Source organism: Amphiura filiformis, chromosome 1 (genome assembly GCF_039555335.1).
Source record: "Amphiura filiformis chromosome 1, Afil_fr2py, whole genome shotgun sequence".
Lineage (NCBI taxonomy): Eukaryota > Metazoa > Echinodermata > Ophiuroidea > Amphilepidida > Amphiuridae > Amphiura > Amphiura filiformis.
The window spans coordinates 53,847,710-53,875,129 of NC_092628.1; the positions used below are offsets into that span (position 1 = coordinate 53,847,710).

General features: G+C 37.7%; 1 protein-coding gene across 1 annotated transcript in view; it reads right to left on the minus strand.

Annotated features, from left to right (window-relative positions):
* Positions 1 to 3,718: 3,718 nt before the first annotated feature.
* The window catches only part of LOC140148829 (uncharacterized), a 40,469-nt gene continuing 16,767 nt past the window's right edge, over positions 3,719 to 27,420 (minus strand). Inside the window, exons 7-21 of the mRNA XM_072170907.1 lie at positions 26,571 to 26,675; positions 25,726 to 26,001; positions 23,988 to 24,110; positions 22,444 to 22,698; positions 19,737 to 19,859; positions 18,998 to 19,207; positions 18,225 to 18,341; positions 14,573 to 14,818; positions 12,479 to 12,583; positions 11,043 to 11,273; positions 10,747 to 10,851; positions 10,157 to 10,402; positions 9,582 to 9,787; positions 8,491 to 8,547; positions 3,719 to 6,696 (exon numbers count right to left, since the gene is read on the minus strand). Of these exons, the coding sequence (XP_072027008.1) occupies positions 8,497 to 8,547; positions 9,582 to 9,787; positions 10,157 to 10,402; positions 10,747 to 10,851; positions 11,043 to 11,273; positions 12,479 to 12,583; positions 14,573 to 14,818; positions 18,225 to 18,341; positions 18,998 to 19,207; positions 19,737 to 19,859; positions 22,444 to 22,698; positions 23,988 to 24,110; positions 25,726 to 26,001; positions 26,571 to 26,675 (2,399 nt within the window). The 3' untranslated portion in view covers positions 3,719 to 6,696; positions 8,491 to 8,496. The remainder of the gene's footprint in view (positions 6,697 to 8,490; positions 8,548 to 9,581; positions 9,788 to 10,156; positions 10,403 to 10,746; positions 10,852 to 11,042; positions 11,274 to 12,478; positions 12,584 to 14,572; positions 14,819 to 18,224; positions 18,342 to 18,997; positions 19,208 to 19,736; positions 19,860 to 22,443; positions 22,699 to 23,987; positions 24,111 to 25,725; positions 26,002 to 26,570; positions 26,676 to 27,420) is intronic.

Consider the following 27,420-nt stretch of genomic DNA (forward strand, 5'->3'; position numbering starts at 1 on the left):
AGGACCTGATTGCCCAGATTGACATGGTCCAACGGCGTGCTGCTAGGTTCGTGATGGCCGACTTCAACCAACAGAGCAGTGTAACCCTGATGCTACAAAGTCTACAATGACAGACACTCTATGAACGTAGGCCCCACAGCAAAATCATCATGCTGAACAGGATAGTGCATGGTCTTGCCGCCATTCCTGCTGCTCCACCATACTTGTTCTCATCTTCATCAGACCAGACTAGAGGCCACAATCAACAGTTCAAACAACAACACTGCAGAATCCTGTCTTATCAACACAGTTTCTTCCCAAGTGCCATCTGTATCTGGAATTATCTTCGCGAGTGAAGTAAACCACGCAGACGCGCCGGACGCGAGTTGCGGGGCGAGTTGTTAATCGGCGATGAACAACAGTAAAACATGATTGAATCCCTTTCAACAACGAAACAAGCTAAAGATGTCTAATTCACTTGATTCTTTCATTCGGAATGTCCCTTTGTCATTGCCACTCAACCTTACAAGAAGATCGCGATATTTCTCTGTTGATATCAGCAATAAAACTTAAGAATAAAGCCGTAATATTAGCTGCTACCGCCAACATAAGAGAGTTCATGTTTACGCATACGTTCCAGGCATGACGAATTTTACGCGCTCATGCGTAACGCGTACGCGTAACCTTGCGATCGCGTATACGCTACTGGACTGTGGACTCATCACCGATTAACAACTCTTGGCTCCTGTGACAAAGGTATAGTGAGAGTTGTTGAAATTCAGATAATTAAGATTGATTCCGTTTGAGAAAATACCTGTATAAAGTAGGTACTGTGTGCCTGTATGGCAAACAGTACATGCTATTATAGTATCATAATGCCTACGTGTGAATGGGGCACACCGACATCGCCCGGTTAATAATTACATTATACAGCAGAGACACTGAAATGAATACCCGGGATCGATACACGTGAATGTGCTATGCACGATTTGATATTCAGACGATAAATCTTTGATACCGGGGTAGAAAATGATGAATATCTCTATTTAGTCTAAAGAAGCCAGATTTTGTTCCTTGCACTTGAATATATGTGTTGAACGGATATGATAGTCGTTAGCTTGCGTCTTGAACTCAAAAACTTACAAAAATTCTGATTTTATATGTGCCGAACTATAGCGCAGTGTAGGCTACCTCCACTCACTCGTGGCCAAAGCAGATGACCATTGACCTCATCATGACGTATACATGCTCACTCACACACAGAGAGGTCGATTACCAGGCTGGCTATTGTCAGTAGCCTTAGTCGGATGTCCCAAAGGTCGGAACAAAATGGCCATGCGTGGCTGTGGATTCAACCTACCATGGCGATTTCTGCCATGAAGATATCTGGTGTGGGGTGTTGTTTGATATAAATAAATTTACTGTAGAAACTCGACAATGACCAATAATAGTAGAGGGTCATGGCTCGAACTACCCCCATCCCTGGTCTACGCCAAACTGGCACAACTTACGCCTATTTCTACAAACTTTTACGTCTTTCAGAAAATGCCATTTTGTAAGACTTGCGTCTTGACAATCCTTATTGGACGCTACCATAATTATTTTCTCTAGCCTTTTGGGTAAACGAGAATGGACTAACTGATTCCAGTCTCTAGCACCACTATAAGGCACCAATCAAGCAGAACTGATATCCGCTCTCGCCAAAGATCGCATGGAGAAATCTTATGGTCTCCAGATGCAGCTCAGGGATGATGAGTAAGGTCCTCGCTTAATATAGGGTCCGCAACTTATAAGTTCCCCCTAATACTTTTTAAAATAAGTCAAAAAATATTTACGAAATGTAAAAATGTAAAAAGATACGTATAGCCCTATTTGTTTTACACATGTGGACCAATTTATAGCGTCACACGTCATTGCGTTCAGTCACAATGGTTAATTGTGTAAGAAAAGAGGTCGTTTTAAAAGTTGCACCTGAGCCCATAGCAGTCAGTTTTTCTTTAACAAACACATGGATAGACCTGGCCAATTGTATTGTTTGAAAGCTGACTCCTATGGACTCAGATGCAACTTTTAACACTGTTTAAAACGGTCTCTTTTTTACATAATGAACCATCGTGGCTGAACGCAATGACGTGTGACGCTATAATTTGGTCCATAAGTGTAAAACAAATACGACTACCCATACATTTTTACACGTTCGCATTTTGTCAAATATATTTTCGATTTATTTTAAAAAGTATTTAGGGGGAACTTATAAGTTGTGGACCCTATAGTTTAAGTCTACGGATAGGCGGACAATTTCAGTACATGGAAATCCTCGTTTGACGGTGTGTGTGAAACTGGATGGTCACACACAGTACATCTGCTTCTAACATACTATGCCCACCAGGGGGGGTAGTGGACATGAGATGAGTGGAGATATATGTGAGCTCAGCATGTCATCTAGTGGTCAAATGAGGGAATTACTGATGTAGGTACAGTTTATAACTTGGGAAATACACTTCAAATACTTGGTGATAATAATCTCTGGGTATGGGAACGTCAGGTGCGTGAATGTATTTGAGTTAATGTTAACTAAGTGACTCTAGTATATGTACAATATAAGTGTGCTTTTTTCATTTAATGACATAAAATTTGAAAAATATTGTAAGGAACACAATGAGGTTTTGACTTTTAAAACCTACATTTTGGTCAAAAAATGTGCATGGATAGGTACTTTTCAACAGATTTTCCACATTCGCCTTGCTATAACATTAAGTAGCATTATCTGTTGACCTAGTGACGAAACGTGTTTTTAGTGGGAAGTGTTAGCTTTCGTTTGATATAAAAAGATTCTGATTGGATGAAGGGAACACTTGAGGTTTCGACAAAAACCAATCAAAGAGGCCATTTTTCAGCTTGAAGCTTCACAGCTCTTACATTGCTGTGCACCCAACCGTATAGTGTAATCAAAGACTGTGCGGAGACAATGCACTGCTTGCTTGAGAGTTTTTGACGAAAATGTGTGCTCAGGTGTATCGAGGTGGAAACTGTGCGCATGATGGTTTACAAGAGAATCGTTTTTGTATAGAAACCTTTCCATTAAGTCGTTATTCACATCAGTGGTCATTGTTTACTTAATCCCATATAACAACAGTACAAGTTCAATGATTTATTGGACCAAGAAGGTCACAAGAAATGGAAGACTAAGGGTTACATCTGTTGGTAACACCTCCCAATCAGGAAATTTTGAATCTAGCTTTACCACTGAAAGGACAATTTGTTATTGTAGGTCATTTAGGAGCATGTTGGTCAGAAAAATATTAAAATCTTCATGTTTCAATTTGATATTACGTTAATATTAATCACTGATGTGAATAATGACAATTGTTATTGATTATCACATGTTTTTGATCTCTCCAAATGCATGAAACAAAATGAACAATCCAATGACCGCTGAACAGTTCGTGAATGGATACTGAATAAAACTTGCCAATCTGCATGATCTGCAACCTTAAAATATTGGGTACGTTCATTCAAAGGTATGCTGCGGCATCAATATTGTCATAATGCGCAGAAATAAATTCTGCTTCCACTGCATATCTCAAATTATGCATACGATTCTGTAATAATGGCCATTCCTTAAGGGGTAATTATTACTTTTTGGTAGGTGTTTACAAGAAAAGTAAACTTAGAATGGAACTGACAGAAGGAATCCGACTTTGGGAACAAGTTTTTGAGAGAATCACAACAATGGATTTTCCACCAAAATGTTTTGCACCACCGTAAACTTTAATCTTCAATTTTGATCATTTGATTAATAAAATATAATGTCATTTATTTTGACAACATTGTCCCAGCACATCCTTTCTTTTTTATTCATAATAGAGCCTTTATCGCCATATTAGTTTGGGTACTTATATATCCCTCTTCTACCGCTATACACTGGATTAGGGAGCATGTTATCCCGAATTCTGGATTTTGCTGAATGAATCAATGTTTCTTTTTTTTTACCGAGAGTAAGCTCAAGTTTGCCAAAAGATGAAAATTTCAGCTCCACGGATGTCCATGCTTTTGTGAATGACAATCACTTTCAGGTGTTTAATTTGTATTTATGCATGTGAAGGTTGAGTGGGAATGTCAATATTTATAATACCGTAATAATTCACCAAACATTTCATAACTCCTAACGAAACATGTCACACAGCTCTTTATAAACAACAATTCAAACTCTATAATGTATTTTTGGTTGAAGAAAACAATTATAGAATACTATTTACAATAAACAGTGTATTCTTTCATTGTGGATATAATTATATATAATTATAGCCACTTTTTTAAACCTCAAAGAAAATTCACTTTATGTGGCAAATATGATTTTGAATTTCCAAATCATTATCCAAATAGATATAATGTTTTAGGACAGACTGGATGCAGTCTGAATAGATTTTGTTTATTGTTATTATCAGTATTGCAACATGGAACAAATCTTCACTTAGCATACGGGCGTATCACACCAAACCAAATCTTGTCCCTGTAGGGCCAGCCATGTGTGATGGGTCGTACCTTTCCAGACCTTGACCAAGTCCAAAGAGCTGGGAGGGTGATGACTTGAGCCAAGGCAAAAGCCGGGGGTTTACAGCACTGAATTGCCTGGTTAGCTGCGGTTGGGACTATTAGCCGGAGTTTTACAAACAAATATTGGCCCGTCGGTCGGGGTCTTGGCCAAGAGTTAGTCGGGGAGTTTAACGTTTTTGAAATTTAGCCCCGGCATAAGTCCTAGCCGCACCTCCCCACGCCCCCCCCCCCCGTACCCTGGGGCTGAAAATTGACAGGTGAATAATAGCCACATTATAGCTGCATAATGTATTTATCTGCTAAATAGGCACACTTTCACGGGTTTACTTGACACGTAATGGTGCGCGTCAATTGAACTTCTGTATGTAGGAAGCTGCCATCATTTAAAAAAAAACAGTGATAACTTAAAATGCCTGCAATTTTGCGATGAAAAGTCAACCCATAAAAATAATTTCAAGTTTGGGGTCCTTTTTCCTATTAATTTTTCTCTTTATTTTTTTTAATCATAAAATTGTCGGCCACAGTCAGTGTACGTGTACTGGAACTTGTCAAATCTATTTGACTACTCTATTAAGACCAAAAAATCAAAACACTCATAATCATAATGGTGAATTTGTCTAGCTTAACATTTCAATAGAGTCTGAACTAATCCATTGATATGCATAAGCTAAAATGTCCTTGTACTACAATACAATGCATTCTTCTCATGATTAACCTTACTGGACATATATACAAGTACAAACACCCCCACCCACATACAATAGTAATGACAAATATTATACTGCAAAACACATTGCTTTCATTTGATTAAAAAAATGGATGATTCCTGAATTCAAAATCATATTTGCAACACACTCTGTATTTTCTTTGAAATCTTCTAGAAAGGTGGACTTAATTTAGTCCAAAATGAAAGTACACACTGTTAATAACTGAATTAAAATATATTATAATGATATACACAACTACAAAGTTATGTAAGAAAACCAATAAAACGTAAAAAAATATGTACATTAAATGCTATGTATAGGCTACTGTAATATGCAAAACAATGTACACAACTACTAGTACTCATTTTCACCATAAGACTATAAAAATAATACCCAAGTTAACATTAATTATCAAAAATATGTTATTTTACATTTGTCATGATTTAAAATAGAAAGTCTTAAGAATTCTCTAAGCACGACTATACTATGATCAGCTCGTAATTGGCGGGAATTATTCTGTTTTTATTATTGCGCGAGTCAATAAAGTCCAAACTTATTTATACGGTCGCGTAAATTAACAAAAGCGCGGGTCAGTTACGCAATCCGCATTCCACAAAGCGCAGTTCGCATAGGTGCTGCGGTCAACTGTGTGTACGCAATTCTATATCAATCCACGACGTTATGATTCCCGCCTATTACGAGCTGATCATTAGTATAGACCAAAATCTGTGACTAGACTCTGATGTTAACATGGTTAAGGTACGGATTTCAGCTGGTATCTCATGCGATTTTGTGTTCAGAACACCTTGTGTTCAAGAGGAACATTTTCTGATGGCGATTTTATGATTAGCTTGAGCCCAGGAATTATGCCCAGGAACTTGCCAGATGTGTTCAAAATATGTTTGAACACATCGGACGCGTTCTGATTTTATCGTCTCCTTAGGAAAATCTGTATAGAGCAGTATTTTCCTGTACAAACAGAATCCTTGGGGCACAAAGACTAGGACCAAGTTAAAAAACATTGCTTGATTCATTCCAGGGTTAAATCATGATATTGCCATCAGAAGATTTTCCTCTTGAACAATTCAGACGAATCCACAACGCCTCCGAGTTGTTCTGGGCAATTAGCAGTGTTATTCCAAGTCTTCAGAGCAGCTACGGAAAATGACCAACTGTTCAGTTGTAGTTAACTTGAAAGTTACGACATGTAACATAATTATCACTTGTCACTTGTCTATGCCCCTATGCTTCCCACGAGGGGTCGAATGTTATAATGGAGGAAGCCATGTACATCAAGAGAAAAAACAGCCCCCGCCATTAACGGTTCTTAAACTTTCCAAAATATAGATATCCTAAATGATAAAGTAGACAATGTCAACGTCTGGAAAAAGCACATGATTCACCAGTCAGCCGACCAACAGCAGTACGTCGCTGATTATGGAGAGGTTTGTTTCTGAAATATTATGATCAATACTTGTTAGTGTTAATGTTGTTAACCATTTTTCAACTCTAAAACCAGCATGCAAAAATCTGTGCATTCGCGGATTAATTATCACTTAAATTTTAGAAATACATGATTTGTATACTTCCTAACAAGTGCTTTTCAGGACCCTTTAAGGGGGTACTACACCCCTCAATAAAATTGTGTCTATTTTTGCATTTTTCTCAAAAACTAATAACACAGTGGTAACAAAAGTTATGTATATTATAGAGCAAGGAATCCAATTACTACACTGGAATTTCAGTGACCCAAGACAAGCGGTTTGTTATTTATAGTAAGAAATAAGGTACCCCTAGGATGTACCTCGTTTCCTATCATATATACTGAACCGCTTGTCTTGAAACACTGAAATTTCTGTGTAGTAATTGGATTCCTTTCCCCAATAATATACATAACTTTTATTACTAGCATGTTATTATTTTTTGAGAAAAATGCAAAAATAGTCACAAATTTACCACAGGGGTGTAGTACCCCCTTAACATTTGAGTGGCAATGTGAACGATGGTCAGCACAAGTTCCGCCAGGCGTACGTCCGACGATTTACTCTTGACAAAAATCAGTTGTAGCAGCTGGGTGTAATCTCCGGCAGGCGTAAATTGAAATGTGAATGCTGCTGACGCCTGGTACCCGGTGTAAATTTGACCTTATTTTGGTTGGAACAATAAACCAGCTGTGTTAACATTGTCGGACGTACGCCCAGCGGAACTTGGTCGGCGCAAGTTGCTAGTACATGTAGCGGTAGGCGCTGCCAGGAGCAGTGGCAGTGTGAACGATGGTCAGCGTAAGTTCCGCCAGGCGTACGTCCGACGATTTACTCCTGACAAAAGTCAGGAGTAGCTACGCCTGGCACCCGGTCTAAGTTTGACCTTCTTTGGTCGGAACTAAGAAATTACATATTGCCAGCCCCGTACGCATGATTTTTGTTATTGGGTGGGGGTGGTGCTTAATTTCGAAAAAGTGGACATTTTTTAACAAGGGGGGATTTTGTGAAAAGTGGAATTTGCTTACGGGAAGCACGGTGGCCCAATGGTTAGGGCGCGAAAAGGTTACGGGTTTGAGCCCCACCACGGCCAGTATGTTGCGTTGCGTCCTTGAGCAAGATAGCTTAATTCCCAATTGCTTCACTCCACCCTGGTGTAAAATGGGGGAGGGGGGCTGCTGGGGGTAATCGCAATCTAAGTCGCTGAGAGTACCTGCGCATCAGTTGCGGACTTGGTGACGCGGAAATGTTTCTGATATATTCCAATGGCAGCGGAATAAGTGTGCTGATAACTTGGTCATGCCTAGCTGAAGCGCACGTTAAATCACCAACATTTATTTATTTATTCTTTACCAAAATTTTTGACCAAAAAACACGATTTTTTGGCTGGCTACGCTAGCAAATTATTATTGTTTGGGGGACTTTTTTATACTTTTGCAATTTTTTTTTTTTGGTGGTGGGGGCACACCACGCCCCCCCCCCCTCCTGCATATCGCGTGTTTGAAATGTGTGCAGAGGCCTTGTCGGTTTGGCATAATCACACACTGTAATTTTTTTGATCATATAATGTGCAGTGACGTTTGATATTCGGTTTAATACGTCAAAATAATATGTTTCTTGAATAATCACAGAAGTTGATCCCATGAGTTTGGGGGTTTATCATAAAAATGCAATAATTTAGCACACTTGACCATGTTGATAGAAAATTCTGAGGTATCACTGTTGAGGACAAGGGTTTTATTAATTTATTATTATTTTCAACTTACCTCAATTTATCTGTAGCTGTTATAAATTAGTGGAGGTGGCTGACCTGTAAGATATGACTGAGAAGGATAAATCAGGACCATTATTATTGATTGATGGAATAGTTGCTGACGTTTATTAAATGTGAATGTAATATTTGAATTCAGATATCATAATCAAGAAACTAAAAAATAGTCTCATATAGCGATCTTTTCAGGTTAACCCTGATAAAAAGTTTAAAAAAACCAACTATCATATCTGAAATGTGCTATGGGTCAGTAGGCCTATATCATTATGTCAAATTTTGTTAACTGTTTACGAATTTTTATATCTGGTAAGAATTTGTGGGGCGAATTAGTGAAAAATCTGTATTTTACACATTTTTCATCACAAATAATCGCTATTGCAGGCCTTGCCGTTTGAGGCGAGCAATCGCCCTAGTTTGCCACCGCTTGCCCAAACTCGAGTGAGCGATTTTGCACTTGCCATAGACACTGAATATCGCTCGCTGCGAATCTCCAAAATTGAGTCCAATTTACATTAAAATTTTAGCACTTTTAATGTATATGATTTTTCGAAATAATAATCACTGAGAACGAAGCGAGAACGATGAGAAGGAGTCAACAGTGCAAATAGGTATAGACGAATCCAACGAGCCAAGTCATGGTCAGGATTTGGTCGGCCATTTTATATTGGGTCCCCGCAGCACCTAACTGGTGTTGTGACTGCCCAATTGGGTGGATTAAAGCCGCTTAAAATTCGATGTTAGATTCTTTTGTATTGTAAACTGTCATCATTCTTTTGTTTACGTGTAGTACGGGTGAAAGAATGCAGTTTAAAATACCCTCCAAGACCGCATCATTTCACATTTTAGGTGAGATGGAGCCGACGAGGACCCAACTAATGGCTACCTTTGGGGTGCAGGAATGCGTGAAGGTATTTCATATTGGTAAGATCTTTCAGACCTAATCGTGATAATCACATTCAGTACACGTGGAATGCATGGCCTTGTACTTGCAGGCGCTTCGTGCTGTATTGTTTTGTATATAATTATGATCTAATAGGGTTAGTGTTATTTGTGGAAAACGATTGGTATTAAAGAATAAGAAATCACCTCTCTGTTTGATGGTAGTTTAATTGGTCCGCCAACATAGCTTCCTGGATACTGTGACAATTGGTATTGTCCTGGAGGAGCAGTAACAACTTGAGCAGGCCGTCTCCTTATGAGGTAAAAACAAAACAGGCCAATACCGAGAGCAGTAACTATGGTTATTACTACCGCAGCAGCAATGATCCCTACCAACGCTCCACCACTTATACCTGCGAAAACAACAATGAAATTATTAACATCCATCATCATTATAATCATCATCATAATCATTACCATCATCATTTTACATATGACAAGTTATACAAAACATGGTTGGCCAACTCACATATTTATTGGATACTTTATATAATCATTGTAACCTTTGAACTCATATTGAAATAATTAATGTATTGTCTGCATCTTGTAACATCTTAAAACTTCCCAATATTCGCGCATGTCCACGAGACATGAACCGGTAAAATATTCTGTGCCTACTTACACTTTTCAATAAATTATTAAGATTTAAATTCATGACCGTATAATGTTTTATTGCACTTAAAAAAACAAAGTAACATTTTTTAACATAAATCAAGTTTTACCAGTAGCGGTGATCTCAGGCATCTGATCATCGTTGTCTTGGATGGTTACGGTCGTGTCTTCATCCGATATAATGCCACCGATAGCATCAGATAAGATAAGCTCAAACTGCTCATCACTCTCATCGTCAGCATCATCTCTTATAGTAACTTCATACGATATAGTAGAAGCGCCTGATGGAATACGGATGGCATCTGACACACTATCGTAATCATTTTCATCTGCGGTAAGTGAAGCTGATCTTATCGCTAAGGGGAAACATATAAATGAATTGATCACTGGGTAAATAAATACATATTTGCTCCTCTAATCTGATGTATTATTGAATTTAAAAAGAGGGTAATTTAGATTCCGATTTGTAGTGGAAATTTCTGATTTGTAACCGGTGGTGTTCACTGCTGATGTACATTTGGTACATTTCCAATACGAGACAACGTTAAACTAGTTAGAGTGGGCAGTGGCCTAGATATAAGACTACTTGGCACAGGGTGATTTTTCATAATTATATAGTGTTAAATAAAATAAAAAGTCCGGTAGGTACATGCTGTCATAATTATAAATGAATTTGAAATTTCTTACATGATATACTTACTTGCCGATACGGACTGACGAATATCTCCAGACTTTGTGATATACACCACAGCTTTCCCTTCGTCTTCTCTTACACGGTAGAATTCTGATGCAAAGCTGATGAATACTGAAATATTGCATAAATGTAAGACATGATAGTATGTCATACAATGATACATTTAACAACAATAACAACAGCAAAAATAAATACTTGTGAGTTAATGCCACTAACTTGATTATTTCTATTAACCTATAGTATAGCGCACTATGCTAGTAAGAAGATTTTGAAATTTCATGAGTCGTTCTAGAAATACGTACCATCAGGATCATCATGGATGCTAACAGTGGCTTGAGTGTTATATTCTGTCTCAATATCTTCGCTTACTATTTGTACCACAAACGTCTCTGCTGATTCAGCGACAGAGTCACCTACAATTGTAATCGGCGTACAAGCTTCCGATAGTCCAGCAAAAAATGTTACCGTAATGCCACCTGACGGTACCCGGTAATCTCTGCCAATTTGTGCTGTCACATCTCGCGTTGACAGATCTGTTTTGATGCGAAAGAAATACAAGTTTGTGAGAATTGTATGCATGACATGAGAAAGAGCTTGTACTAAGTTGTTGACCACAACTTATCGTCCTGGACAATAAGAACTCGAATCGCCTTATAGTAGTGCTATTCATTATTAAGATAAATTATTTACTCTATATCGTTTCGCCACACGCAAGATCCTGTTAATCGAACTGCGCTCGATAGTTCGTCAACTCAGAAGTACAAAGTAAATAGACCTCGGAAACTGGAAGTATGAGAATAATTATTTCACTGCAATGCGTGTGTAAATGCTTCTTTGGCGCGCCAACTGCTGCGCGATTTGTACTTGCCGAGCGGCTAGCGAACCAGGCTCTTTATTGTGTCGCGGTTTTTTTTTAACACGCAGTGCGTGTGACGCAAAGCATTGACCCCCGATGCCACAGATTTACTTCGTACTTAGGTGGGGCATAAAGTTAAATCAATGACAGATGTAATAATTACTTATTTTAAGTCGCATTCATTATTGTAGTCATTTGATGAATAAATGTCCCCTAAGCTGTACCAGGTTATAGATGACCCAGACAACCCATAAATACCTTTGGCGATTCAACAAACCCGTGTAGCGAACAAGGTGGGCCACAAATGCCATCATTATAAAGAAAATGAGTGTAACTTCGGTCTCTATAGTCAATATAATTCGCTTTAAATCAAAGTAATTTCTAGGTCGCTACACACACACATTAACCCACAAGCCTCAGCATACTTTACAGGAATTCGCTGACCACTGTGGCTCAATACACACCATATGAACCACTTAGCAACAATCAGGGACTTGCAGCTGAGCTGGGACGCACACCCTATCTATACCACAATAAACAATCGCAACCACCATCAGCTTACTTCTCGTAATTATGGATAACCGAAAGATGGCAGTGTGTTTCTTTGCCGAAGGGGGTTTCAAGAACAAAAATGGACTGCACAAGCCTAATTCATCACACACCAATCCACCAGAAACGCCTATGCCTGTCTGTAATCTGTCGGTATGCGATAACCACGACCATACGCATAGGATTATTCTATCGTCCGGCATTCAACAACCCTAATGTTAAGTCCATAGCATAGTGTCCGTATACCAATGCTCCAAGTTACACTAGACCCATATTAATTTCAAGAACAAGGTTACGTACTCAGAACCGGAATAAAATATTTATATTACTCACTTATGGTAGTCATTTGAGACAGAGCTCCTACTCTTTCTAGACATACATTAACCGAACCTCCTCCTTCGCTTACGCTGTAGTAGTTAGGTACAAAGCGGTATATATCTGCAACATTAACAAAACGAAAACAAAATCAAATGTTAAATAAATATATGTAATTAAACAAACGATTAAAACAATGTCAATTGTCAAAAGTGATTGAAATATGCAAGATTTGTCCAATATATTGTACCATTAAATAGGACTGTCCTCTAGTGACAATTAGGTTATTGTTGACAAGATGTGATAAGGCTCATTAATTTCATAAATTATGCAACTGATCCATCAAACTTATTTCGATAAAACAGCCTAACTGACAATTGGTAAAAATCCAGCAATGGAATGTGTAAATTGAAGTCTGCGATTTGCACACAGACTTTGTTTTATTCGATGAATAAATGATCTGATTGACATGTCTGAAATACTGCCTTTACCGATTATATCGATATGGCAAGGCAGAAGTGGAACTCTATTGTGAAAAGGATCACAAAGAGTCAGACATAATTCATATGAAGCTATACGACTACGACGATGGCGAGTTATACCAATTTGAATGACGAAAGGAAAAATATCAAATCTGTCCAACTTGCATTTGACTATTCCCTCTAAACACGAAACTAGAAGCACTGCGCAGTGCGCAATGCCTCGTATAAACTATCACGCTGTCTTAAGCCCATCTAAAAGGTCGCAAAGCACTCCGGGCGCGAAGCCGAAGTGGGAAGTCCTAATTTGTCATTTTCAAAACTGCAGTATTAATGTTAAATGACTTAAAACAAGTCGAACTGAAATTGATAGTTTACTACATTTTGATAACGTCACCTAAATTAAGCATTATAATGACGTCACACGTAAAGCTTACCATTTACTCGCGGAAAACAATATCCCTGAAAGAACATTTACCCACTATCAAAATCAAGAATGTAGCGACACGGAATCGAACTCGTGACCTTCCGCGTTCTAGACAGATTCCCTAACAACTAATTATCGGCTTTCAATGATAAATATGGTTGAAACCGATGTTAATGTAGGACATTCTGGTATAGGACCTAAACAAAACATGCACAATAACATGTACAACACAACATACACTGGAACCTGCACTGGAACACGACATCAAATGATACTTATCCCCGCTAGCGTCACCCATCTTGAAAAAAAAAAAAAAAAACACACTTTGGGATCAATTTAGTGATACATGAGGAAACTGAGTATATACATAACAACATGCAACAGTTAGAACAGATTACCCACCCCATGTAACCATTATCAAAGAAAAACGAAGTAGATCTTTTCAAATCGATTCATTCCGATTAAACCCGGCCCCATGCATGAAATAACTTCCTGAACCCGTATAAACCGGTACCTCTTCAGCATCACGACCATGTGTCTTGTGTAAGAGAGTAATGTTTACATTGCCAAGAGTCAATATGTGTCCAAATCTACAAAGTGCCGAAAAATAACGAACATTTGCACTTGCACTTTTTCCATTAGGCCTGCTGTCATATTGTGAAGTGCGGTGTTAGTTCAGTATGTTCATGATGTTAGGAAAATATTTTTTTACCTGTTTCGCTCAAAAGGGTACCTTGATTTCCCGGGCGTGATTCAAGACATTTGACCCGCTAGCTTACTGAATAAAATCCGCTCATTGCACCTGATTTTCAAAATATTTCCTATCTTGATTTAAAAAGTGCATGCTGCGCGAGATGATGCGCAATCTACCGATAAGAATAGGCGTATGCGTCGACACTGGAATCGAACCCGCGACCTATAGGTAGACGCATTTATGTACTAAATTATCAGCTCTCCATGATACACTTGGATGAAACTGAAGCTAATGTGGGACACTCGGGGTATACAGCACTTGCACAACATATAAAACTACATACACTAGAATACGAGATCAAATAATAATGATCAATTGCCACTTAAGATTTCGTCCCTCTTTGTCAACTTGTCTCAGTTAAGTAAGAGTTAAAAACAGTGTTAAAGCCACTGTATTTTTTTACAATTTTGTGTGCGTGTTACCCGCGTGTTAGAAGATCATTTCATACGTACCATCGTCATCAGTTATTTTCACCGTTATCCGATTTGGTTCTTTCACATTTTGTGGTATACCCTCAGGATCAGAAAGAATTAATGCGAAGGTCTCCCCGTCTTCTTTGTAATAGTCATTTGTGATGGTTACAGTGATGAATGCTTCATCTTTTCCACTTTCAAATGTAAGTGACTTAGGGGAAATCGTAAAATCTATCCCTTCTTGAGCTCTGTTGTATTCGTCATTTGTTGATTGCACGGAGATATCTGTTGACATGAATGATGAAAAATAAATCAGAGAAAAACATGAAAAATTATTTTCTTTTTAGTGGAGAAAAGGAAAAGAAATTATCTTGAAAAAAGACACGCGGGTGTGGAATCAGTCAATTTGATACCCTGGTCCTTTGCCGCCTTTGGAGAATAGAAGACTTGGAAGACTTGGATGTGTGAGTCTCGATACTAGCGCTAGTCTCGCTAAATTGGGATCGAGCATGGGTCAAAAAGCCCCCCCATCCCCTTAATTATCCTCAACTAACTTTACTGAGACAAATGCGCGGTAAACGCGCGAAAATTTGCCATTTTACTGATAAAATGGGGGGAACAATTAGGACAATTATAGCCTAAAGTATGACCAAAGGAAGATGGATATTACAAGTTATTACAACTTATTTCTTTTTTAATTAATTATTTTCCCCTCTTATACGAGTTAAGCACTTTATTGACTTTATATATATACATGTATATAACCATTTTAAAACATGCTTGAAAAATAATATTGCCCCTTCGCTATTTTTAAATATCTTGCTGCATCTTTTAAAGTAAAATGACACCTTTGTTAGGAGTTTTAAGTCAATTTTTTAAATAAAACGTGTTCACTTTCTTGAATATTTGATCAAAGTATAATAATAAGATTTACACTACCATTTTTAAATGGTTAAACATACTTGAAAAATAATATTGCACTTTCGATATTTTTAAATATCTCCGTTCTGTATCTTGTAAAGTAAAATGACAACTTTGTTAGGAGTTTCAAGGCAATTCTTTAAACAAAATGTGTTCACTTTGTGTGGAAAACAGTGCTATCTTGACATTTGCGGTATGGGTGTTATAAAGGAGACCCAATACTTGATATAGGATGTCATTTCCGCCTCGTGAACAGGATTGTTTGGGGAGGGGGCAAAACTTTCATTTTGTTATCTTATTGACTTAACCCGAGAACATGGGCAAGACCTATGGACATATAAATGCGATTATTGCCTTTCTTGACTATTAGATCAAAGTATAATATTACGATTTCATTACGAACTGGGTTTGGAAGATACCTTCCCAAAATTAACAGTATTGCGAACCACCAGCATCCATGGTTCGATGTAGAGAGTCTTTCCTATTCAGGGGAAATATTGCAATTACACACCTTATTGCCTTTTAACAATAACCAATGACACTAGCACATATACACTTCAGGGCCATGGATTCCTGGAAAGTGTAAACCCAAAGTGCATGATATGCTTGGATTAGGGTTGTTCAATGGCTACACAGAACAAAAGGCACAGTGTCGACAAAATCAAGCTCGAGACCTGTAGTGCACACGCAATGTCCAAAGGACCTTGAAAATTCGGGAAAAACGCAAAGTTCTAATTCCCACAAAAAATAATTAACATAGCTGTCAATGTAGATGCAGCAAGTTCAAACATTCATTCAACTATCGTCAAAATTGCAGCTCAGTCGGACATTGGGAAGTGGGCCAAAATTTGTGTGGAACAAAATCGTTCCAATTTGACAGTCATTGTTACGTTTTGTACTGACGTCTATGGGGCAGCATTGGGTATAGCGGCGAATGTAAGGTTTTTCAAAAGTATTGAGTTTTTGGAGGGTTGTAGTTGGAAACTTAGATTTGCTATGGATAGACTTATGGTGTAGACTATGCCATAGTCGAATTAGTCATGATGAACCCATTTCGTTGAACTCAAAATTATACTGATGTTTATTAAAATTAAAGTATTCAATAGTAAAATGGTCATAAAGAATTAAGAATATCAGATGATTAGTGACAATAAAAGTAATTGAATGCAACATTATCTTGCATAATTATAATGGTTCACTTTAATACTGAACAATCCTGATTTTGGAATCTACCTGTTTATTGATAGCGAACCACGAAAATCCGACTATGGACTTTGAAATGTAAGCAGAACTTTGCCCGGGACTTTGCTCTCTAAAAACACACTGTCAAGCATACTTGTTTATCAGTCCATTAACCACAAGTACTAAGCATGGTACAGTACAAGACGCGCTAGATGTTTGATGAGAGATTAACTTTCGCGTCAACACAAAAGCGCCGCAAATACCACAGATAGTTGTGTACGGTGTAGTTAATGGTAATGGCGCGGGCCCGGAAGATTTAAACCATAGCGAGATATGGGCGACCAATCACAAGGCAGATCCATTTAAAGATGCATTACATCATGGCCAATTTTAACTCTCCATAGAGTCCCGTTCTAAAAATCTTAACCGCAAGGCAAAGTCAGTAGTCCACTTGAGAAGCTAACAAACAGAGGGAGTGCGGTGACTGAAAAGATCAGATACAGATGTGAAAATCTATCAGTTGCACACAAATCAATATAAATCAGAGTTTTATGCTCAAATGTAATAGCCAGATTATGCAAAATGGGCAAGTGGACTACGGAGAAGTCTATTATAGTAGACGAGCAGTTTGACACAATTTTCACTTCTGTACAAATTCATTATTTACCTTTTGAACCAATGGTCGCATTGAAAAGGTATTTTTGGACTTCTTGAGGCAAACCGGTTAACAGGTTGATTTGATATATTTGAAAGGGGTATTTGAGCAATTTGAAATTTTGACCCCCGTATAATCCTATGGGGTCATTTTGAACCTCCACCCTCCCAAATTGCCAAACGCACAACACCTATGAGTTTGCATCATACATAATGATCAGTACGTCCATGTCATCATCATCATAAAAAACAACAACAAAAAAACCATTCTATGTATACCCGACGCCGGCAACTAGACTATCTTTCCCGCTCAAGCAAAATAATACTTTATATCATAAAGCGTGTTTATAGTGAATATACCGCATTTTGAGTAAACCGTATACGATAATCCTTGTATATGTACCGATTAGTGACACACAGTTACCGCACAAATTATATACCAACTAACATTATCGTACATTTGCAATGACCCCGAGGTCACACGGGGAATGTGTAAATATTGTGGCGCAAGCTACAAACAGCCCATTCAACAATATGATCATGCCGGGCGGTAAACATGAAGCTTCTGTATTGATACCTCTTGGGGGTGAGAATCGTTCCGAATGTCCTGCGCGCATCCTACGCATCATGAAGAAGCTCCTACTTCCAGCAATACCGCACACAATTTATAGCTTTATTGTCCTATGAGATGCAGTGCGAACTGCTCAAGCTGATTGTTCATTTAGTATCATAATCTATTAGGGAAAGATAAACACTATTCAAAATATCAATAGACAAGAAGAAAGGGATTTAGAGATTTGTAATTGAGTAGTTAAACGAATAGGCATGATTAAACAGAAAGTTCTTTTCAAAACCCACTCGTAATGTACACTGCTGTTTTAAAGTAAATAGCTAAAACAAGAAACACGTGGCTCTTTAATCCAATCAAACTTACCTACAGTCCTATCTCTTAAGTCTCCATCTCGACGAATTTTAATCTGATATGTGTCAGTGCTTTCAGGAATCACAAGTTCATTGTCGTCAAGGTTCTCATCATCAAAACAGAATCGTGCTACGTTTAATTTAAGAACAGGGTCAAAATGAATGCTCGGTAACGTTGTGGGAAAAAACAATGTGTATAAATCCAAGCATATGAAAATATACAACGAGATATCGAGAAAACACCACACCAACACCAACATGTCAATGGCAGTGGCGCAGTGATATTAGGGCACGGGTAGCCACCGTCCCCATCGATTTGAAAATTTAGACAATTCCATAGGAAAATTGCCGAAAATGAATTGTCCCCCATCCGACCCGGTACCTCCCTCTCCCCCCCCCCCCCCCACACACCATTGGATGACTCACGCTACGCCACTGCTTAACACCACACTGTAAAAAACAGATGTGGAAATGAGAGTATAACCTGACCACCAATTGGATTCCTACTAATGCGAATGGCATATTAGATGGTCTAGGGGAAAGTTAATAGCTTTATTTGCAAGGCTATCCATGCCTTCAAGGTGAAATTTATAAACCTACTCATGTTACTTTCTGGCCTACTGTCTGCTGCTTTCCTGGGAAACGACGATTCTAAATGTGGGGATTTAATGGATATTTTTCTGCCGAATCGTTCAATATATCATTTAGATTAAATTAATCATTACTATACTAAAGTTATACAGATAAAAAAAACCCTATTTTATTGAATTATTCGAAACGTCTTACAATCATCATCCGTGACGGTGACTGTCGTCATTCTGTCATCAACAGCTAGAGCATCACACTGTCCTATGGTCTCAAGCCGAATATTGAACATGGTGTCTGATTCAAATATATTGTCATCATATGCCTCAATGGTAACCTCTTTAGATGTTTCTTCTGGGTCGAAGTTTACTGTTTCTCTTATTGCATTATTCTCCTGCTCTGAAATGAATACTTTTGGCAAAGGCAAACAGACGGCTCGTATTAGGTCATTATCAGCAATGTATTTCGGGCTTGATGTTCTGTTATGTATCAATGTTGCATGTAATTTTGATGGTGATTGTGTGAAGCATTCATGTATTCATGTATTAAAATACATTTGTTCACAAAGGGTGTAATACCCGAAACGGTGTGTTTTTATCAATTTATCAATATTCTTAAATGAATCTTTTGCACTGTGCTTAACCATTTACAAGCCAGTTGCCGACCATACATGTATTGAAATAGGTCTACAAAAGTATTCAAGTTTGTTTACAGTGTTTACAGACAAAAATAATACTCGACATAATGGAGAACTATATAATATCAGATACCCGGTGAGACGGAAGAACAAAAGGACGACGAAACAAAGGAGAAGAGAAATAAGGCTGTTATCACAAACTGTCGCACGTGGAACAAAAATGCGAAGAGAAAAGAACAATAATAAATGTAAGATTCGTACGCCTCCATCCTATATACAACATAGCAAAGAAATGGTACTTACACACACTTCCCGGATCATTCAGGGCATCAGCCGGACCAGTTCGAACAATCGTTATCGGTATAGGAGCCCCTTGTTCTTGAACAGCAATGACTAGATTTGCATTTTCAAAGGCGTACTCAGTAGCTATAAAAGGTAACGGATAAAAGTATCTTATTCCCATTTTGCATCCTCATGTTGGAAACAAAATGATAACATATACGATTTTTGGTGTAATGGTGATCATGAACGCGAGTAAAAATTGCTTTATGAATAGGCCCGTAGCCAGGATTTATTTGGAATGCTGATTTTGAAAAAGTGGACCTTTTTTTTTAATTTTGACTTTTTTGGACTGGGGCGGATTTTGACATTTTTGGACCAAAAAGGCATAAAAACCCTCTCTATGAGACTTTTTGGGTCAAAAAGGGGGACTTTTTTGGGCCTTTGGCATTTGGGGGGGTGCGTTGCCTGTTTATGAACATAACACCTGAAAATTTATGCGGCATTGTCTTGGAAAAATGCAAAACTAAATTTTAATTTTCTGCATGATATAAACATTTAAAATACATCTGATGTCCTCACTGGACATGAAAAACCTCAATTGGATTTGATCTCTGAAATGCAAAATTTCCAACGTGCATTTTTATATTTGGCAATAGTAACAAAACTGTACAGTGTTTGGTCAAATCATATTGGGAAAAATTGTCATGATGATGTGTATAGAAGTACATAACATTGTGATCACTGCATTAATATGGCCATTTAGAATCCAAGCGTTTCACTTGACGCGCTCGGCGAATCGCCTGAAGTATTTCACGTGTTAAAAATGGGTGGTTTATAGTAAACTGTTATTCGTCTATCTCACTGACCTCTATGACATGGATAACGGGCTCGCACCACAGCGGCATTCGTGATCGGGCCAAACGTTTTTAAAATGTGTAAAAAACAACTTGATTTTAAAGCTAATTATTGCATATTCTAAGGAAGTCTAATTATCTTTTTGAAATAACCGAGTGGGCGTAAAAACTGAAGCATCCTATGTTTAAAGGAATATACGAATATTAACTGCACATGATGTATAACGATTCGTGATACCCAATTGTGGTACAGCTGGTGTTGTTTAGGAGGTGGAGAATTTTGTTTAAATTTTATATACGTCAAAATATTTTTTGAATTTAGCGAAAATGACAGTTCAAAATTGATGAAAAATCTATGTAATTTTTACACAGAGCCCCGCTAAAGATTACTGTGTCGTTTTTATGGTAATCTAATCTTGGGAAAACCCAGCAGCTTTTTGCTATGAAATTCATTTTCTCGGTCAAAATATAAGGCTATGATTTTATTTTTCTTCAGTGATGTCAGTTAAAAAAATAGTGATTGGATATACCTTTAAAAAAATCCCGGTGTTAAAATTAGGCATGACAAAAAACAACAAATATAGGCATAGAAGTAGGTAAAGTTCGATAACCAAAAATTACCTATTCCAAGGCCCACAGAAGTGTTAAACCTGCAAAAACAACAGAGATCAATAGGAATACAAAAATGCACTGGAACAAGTGATGAAAATCACTGTGCACATAAGCAGACATGAAGAACCAAACAACCAATGCAGGTACAGGCAAAGTTCGATGTCCAAAAATGGTCAATTAGCCAACACAAGGAAAACAGTACAAAAGTGTACAAGTGATGAAAATCACTGTGCAGACCAAACAATTCACTGAACTTGCTTTCATAGAGTAACGACACAGCTTAGTTTGCTCTGAGCTTGTTGTCTTGTTTGCTACTGAGTTCTATTTGAACTTGCCTTCAGTTTTTGATTTGAATTTGTTTTTAAACTACATGTAGTTTTCGCTGTTTGATTATATATTTTGTTGTCTGGCCCTGGAGAAGAGCAGTTTATCTGCTTGAAACCTCGTTTGTTGTTGTTGTTGTTGTCTGTTTGGTCTGCTTTATATATGGATTCACCATTACCCACTTTTTATTACATATAGCTCGATATGATCATGATGTGCTTTAGATTAACGAATTATGTTCCTTTGAAAAGCAAAAACTTTAACCCACCAAAAAGCTCACGGTGCAAGTTGAAGCCTGTGAAAATCGAAAAATAACTCTGAATAAGGGAACAAACCAAAAGATCGATGACGTCCTATAAACGTAACTAGTTTCGTTTCTCAGCCGACCCCATCCCTCCCTGCCAGAAACGTAATAATGAAATGTTGAAAATTTTGACGTAATAATAATAATGACACATCTTCAGACCGATGTTTTTGTACAAACGTAATCGAGTATTTTTACCCTTCCCCCCTAAACGAAACTAGTTTCGTTTATAGGACGTCATCGATCTTTTGGTTTGTTCCCTAAACACTAGAAGCCTAAATTTCACAGGGTTTGAAAAAAACATAGTCCCAATACCAAGCATTATAGTTTTTCTGACATTATACCGAAGAAATGACTTTTGCTAATTTCAACACCGAATTCGATCGTTTCCAGTGCCTAATTAAGTAACTGAGTGGTATGGGCCTTTTTTATCGCCCACAGGCCGTATTGTCACTGTTACCGAGAATGTTACGTTGCATTTCAGAGATCAAATTACATGAGGGTTCACACATAATTAAGACGTTGACTTGCATTTAAAAATTAATTACATGTACTGTTGACTGTGTCTGTGTTTTTACTGTTTTGTAAATATATGAACATGATGAAGGAGCACTTCCAAACCAAATGAACTTACAGTCATCATCGCTAATTGAAACCTCTGTCTCTAATGTCGATCCTAGTATGGCGTTCTCTGGATTGTTTAAAACCACTTTGAATTGTTCCTGTTCCTCGCATTCCATATCAGAATTTATGGAAATATTAATGGGGTGTGTCGTAGTGGTAGGGTCGAAGGTTAGTCTGGTTGGAGTTACCTCGGATATCGCAGTATAGTCATTTTGATCTGGTGTTATACCCGATGCAATGGCAGTGTCATCTTCAGTGTAAACATCTGTAAAAATATCCAAATAATCGCATTATTTTGCAGTAAATAGGATACTTGTTTATGACTAGATGCAAGGTTGCATGATTTATTTTCGTCAACAAGCTACATTACCAGAATAAATTTTATTTGCTTAGTAGTGCTTTGTCATTGTATTTGATTGGGTAATCGGATAATAAAAGAACAGAAACACACAAATTATACAAAATTACGACACAAATAAAGTCAAAATAAAAAAATGACCTACATGTCCAATGTATAAAACCAACACATGAATGTCTATTGCAGCAAAACATTGTGTAAATACTCCAACTTATAGCATTTTGTCTTGCTAATGACATTTTATGGTGAAACAAATGTATTTTGGCATATTTACAGCTCAAAATGATAAAACTATGATTGATTTCTACTTTTTCAATTGTGTAACCATTTAAAATAAAAGTCTTCCTTGTAATCTTATTATAATAATTCATATATTCATATATTTATTAATTTATATTTATTTATTTCTATATGTATGTATGTATTTATTTATTTATTTATTTACTTATTTATTATTACTGGTACAGCAATTTTTGTAAGCGTTGTTGTAGCACCAATACAAAATAGCAAAATGAGAATAATTCAATAGTATTGTTTAAATAAACACAGCCAAATTAAAAAGTCACCACTAGTTCCATCCCCATTTAATCGTGTCTGATGAGTTTATGGCAACATAATTGTAAATAAATTTGATATCAAAAGTTTAATCATCGTTTAATATTTTTAAAATGACAAATTACGAATTCAACACGCAAAAGCTAATGCATGGTATCAGCTTATTATGTGGCCAAAAGCAACCCGTACAGTAATCATTGTATACTTGCCTGCGCACAATTAGAAGAGCGGGGTATTTGATTTGCATTTTGACATGCATGGGTAAACCTTTAATGACAATGAAATTAGACCTCTCAGTAGACGTGTGTAACAGCTACACACACGCCTCCACACCCCACATCTATACCCCATTGAATTGATTAACCTGCCGGCTTCTTGACACTCACGCTAGCTCAACCGCGTGATACAACTCCCTTGTCAAAATTGCACGAATTTCCAAACAACGGTTCCTATGCTCACGATGAATAAACTTTTGATATCAAATTTGTTACCAACCTTCGAATGAAAGTATATAGAAAATTATCCTATAAAATATTTTGTCATAAACGCATCAGACTCTGATTAAATGAGGATGAAACTAGTAAGTGGCGACTTTTTAATTTGGCTGTGTTTAGCACAATTACACGGTCTCGTGAACTTACCGACTCCAGCACAAGTTGAGCCTGGTCCGTCTATTTCAACCGATACTTGAACATTGCCATCAGCTTCTTCAGCACTGTATGTTGGACTTGCAAAAGATATAGTCGTTTCACTGCCGAATGGTACTGTGGTAGGAAAAAACAGTGAATAGTTTATAACACTAAATTTTGTTAAATGCTTTTAAGCAGGCATGGGGTATGAGCGACCTTGAAGTACAGGTATCTGGAGAAGGGAAGCAACGAGTTACCCCAAATCACAGCGACAGGTAGTGACTGGGCCGCCGAGTGCTAATATATATTTATTTTGGAAGGTTCGTGTTTGTTTTAAATTTTGGGGCGTTTTTCCAAAATTTCATATTTTTGGCGATATTTCAAGAAAGCGACATGCCAAAGACAAATCTTTTTGCACATACTTTATAACTGCTAATACAACTCTTTTCTGCATACCTACGTTACAATTCGTTGTGGTGATTTAGTTATATTATAAATTTTGTGACTGCATTTTGGCGTTTTCGATGCGATTTTAGGCTTACCGTGATTTAACGTTGATATCTGGTCTTGGTGCTTTTATAATTTTACTTTGATCGTCGGCTTTTGTAAATAAGAGAATGTAGATTGGCTCTGAATAAGTATCGTAGTCCTCTTGGTGGGTTTTTTCATGATATAATTAGTTTGTATTTGCATGTAACAACCCAAAATCGACCTCTGAATTCGGGGTTGAAGGCTGTTTTCGGAATACCTGTGGACTCAAACAAGTGCCCGAGTGGCGACTATGGTTTTATACTTCCCGCATTCATTGCGTCATCGCCTAATAATATACTTCTTTGTATAGGTTGACTGTAGCTGGTATACAAAGAATTGATAACATGTCAATGACCATTAACTTCAGGGATAGACCCTTTGTACGCCTTTCTATCATGCAGTATCTTTACCCGCAGACATGTGCCCGTGTCATGTGCCAATGACACAAAGTGGCCTCTCTACTATATGTAAACGAGATAGATGATATAAATTATTTAGGCACAATTTGATGCCTTTTGTATGGAAGCACTCTTAGTACCTCTGAGAAGTGAAGATGGATAATTTGAGGGCCCTGGACCGGGCCCATCTGGCCCAATGGTAAATCCGGCCCTGCGTACCTATCCAAATTTTCAAGGTGTAACTGTTCATTAATCCCCTATCTAGACAATAAACAAATTGAATTTCTGGAGTTGAACGGCCATGACTACTCAGAATGCTTTTCAATGTAGAAGAAAATTATGTCAAGTTTTGTATCAGCAAAATTGTAGAGGTTTGCTCTTTTCAAATGTATTTGGATTTTTCCAGAGGATGATTTAAGTACTTCCCGTCATTGTAAAACTTTTATCTCAGAGTTTCAACTGCCACTTTACAATTGTGGCAATTTAAAATTGTATGTGTGGCATTATTACTTGGTCGATAAAGTAATGTGTGTATAAAGGATAATTCACACCTTTTGTAGATAACATAAAATGTGAAATCGACCACCATATTGACAGTGTTTTTAGTGTAAACATAACTGTCTAAATTCAAATTTAACCATGCACTTCTATGCAGTGACAGAGCAGTGGTGTCATGTTTCTTCACACTGCTCTGCATAGTTAACCAGTGGGGTGTTGGGTAGTACCCAAATCATCCTCTGGGATTTTTCTCTAATACTAGTGAGAGATATGGTATTCAAAATGGTAAGGAGAGTTTTGGGAGACCCTGTGTTTGTACGTACCCTCTGTGCCGTATACATCAACTTCGCATATGGGCAGTACAGCCGTTGCTGTGTTCAAGGTATCAAGTCGGATGTAAACGTATCGGCCGTATGTGTTCGCTTGTGTACACGAAATTGACGTTGGTATTCTAGTAAGACCTTCGGCGAGGATCGTATTCGGGAACATAATGTCACTTGTTGGTATATCAGCAGGCGCCTGACCACACAAATTCAGTTGGTCGATTAAGGTTTCATCGCAAGACCCAACAAAAACTTGAACACCACCTATATCATCAGCTGAGCAGCATTAGCACAGAAACACAAATACATGAAATAAATATAGAAAATAAATATGGAAGTTAAAATAATGAACAAGAAATATATACACACAAAAACGAGTTTTCTAATCATTCTTTTAATGTTGTAGCGCTCCCGGCGTAGCACTGCTTAAGTTCAAAACGGCAAAGCGTTACATTCGAAACTGTTTTCGCTCAAATTTATTTTCTAAATGACTACAAACTTTGTCCTGTGATTTTCGGCGTATCAAACTCCCGGGATCAAACTCTGCACTAATTCTGTACAATGATATAAAGAGATGGGCGAGGTGGTACCTCATCAGTGGCATAACTTGGCTTTTGTAATCGAGGGGATTTTACACCAACATCTATCCCCCAAATTTTCCCCAAAGAAATTTACGCCACTATAATATGTTCACATCCCACACACACTTACGAAGTGATGCACGTCATACACGTGAGTTTATTTGACCACCAGGCACGTAATGGCTCTAAGCGGCAATGGAGACACTTGTCGGAACCAAATGAGTTATCCATATTCAAAGTGGATGATATTAAAATCATAATTACCATTAAACCCACTAGGGTCATCATCAGCAACAGGGAAAATGTTTACGACTGAAACGTCATACTCTTTCCCCAGATCAAGTCGCCACCACGGATCTTGAAAGTTATCTATATAAGATGCAAACAGCAGTACCAATAAGTTATTTTTGCAACAATGACGACGATAACAATGATGACTACGACGATTATGATCAAGGAGCTTGTATATCTTGGAGGTGAAATAGATTACGTAACTCATTGTTTCTTTGTGCTGATTTGATTTGCCAACAAGCTATTCGTCGAGAGGTACTTTTTGTTCAAGACAAACGGGTTCCACCATTATATCGGTAAATGACCTGACAGCGTATTAACGCTATACCAGGAAGTGATCAAACGAAAGTCACGTGAAAGCGCCTACTTGAGCGAGAGGTACCATTTGTTCTTATAGAGCCCACGGGTGTGATTGAGTAGCCGAAAGCGCAAAAGGCACAATTTAGCCGCCGAGTTAAGTTATTTACCACCCATATAATTATTTCAGGCGCATCCAACGCACTGTAGGGTTTATTGTTCTGATTAGAGCGCTGACATATTGGAAAAATGTTGCCAATGCAATCAATATTCACGAGAATGTTCATTCAACGTCCCTTTTTCGAAATTAAGGTGACTTGTGTTGGGTTCGTGTGAAATACACAACGCACTGTATGGTTTATTGTTCTAGTGTGTCCGATTAGAGCGCTGATTGGACAATGTTGCCAATCAATTTTCATGAGAGTATACATTCAACGGCAAGCTTTTGAAATTGGGAGACTTATGTTTTGCAGGTGTGAAATACACCTGACTGGGTAAAGGTTCCGGCACCATTGAATGGCTGCCT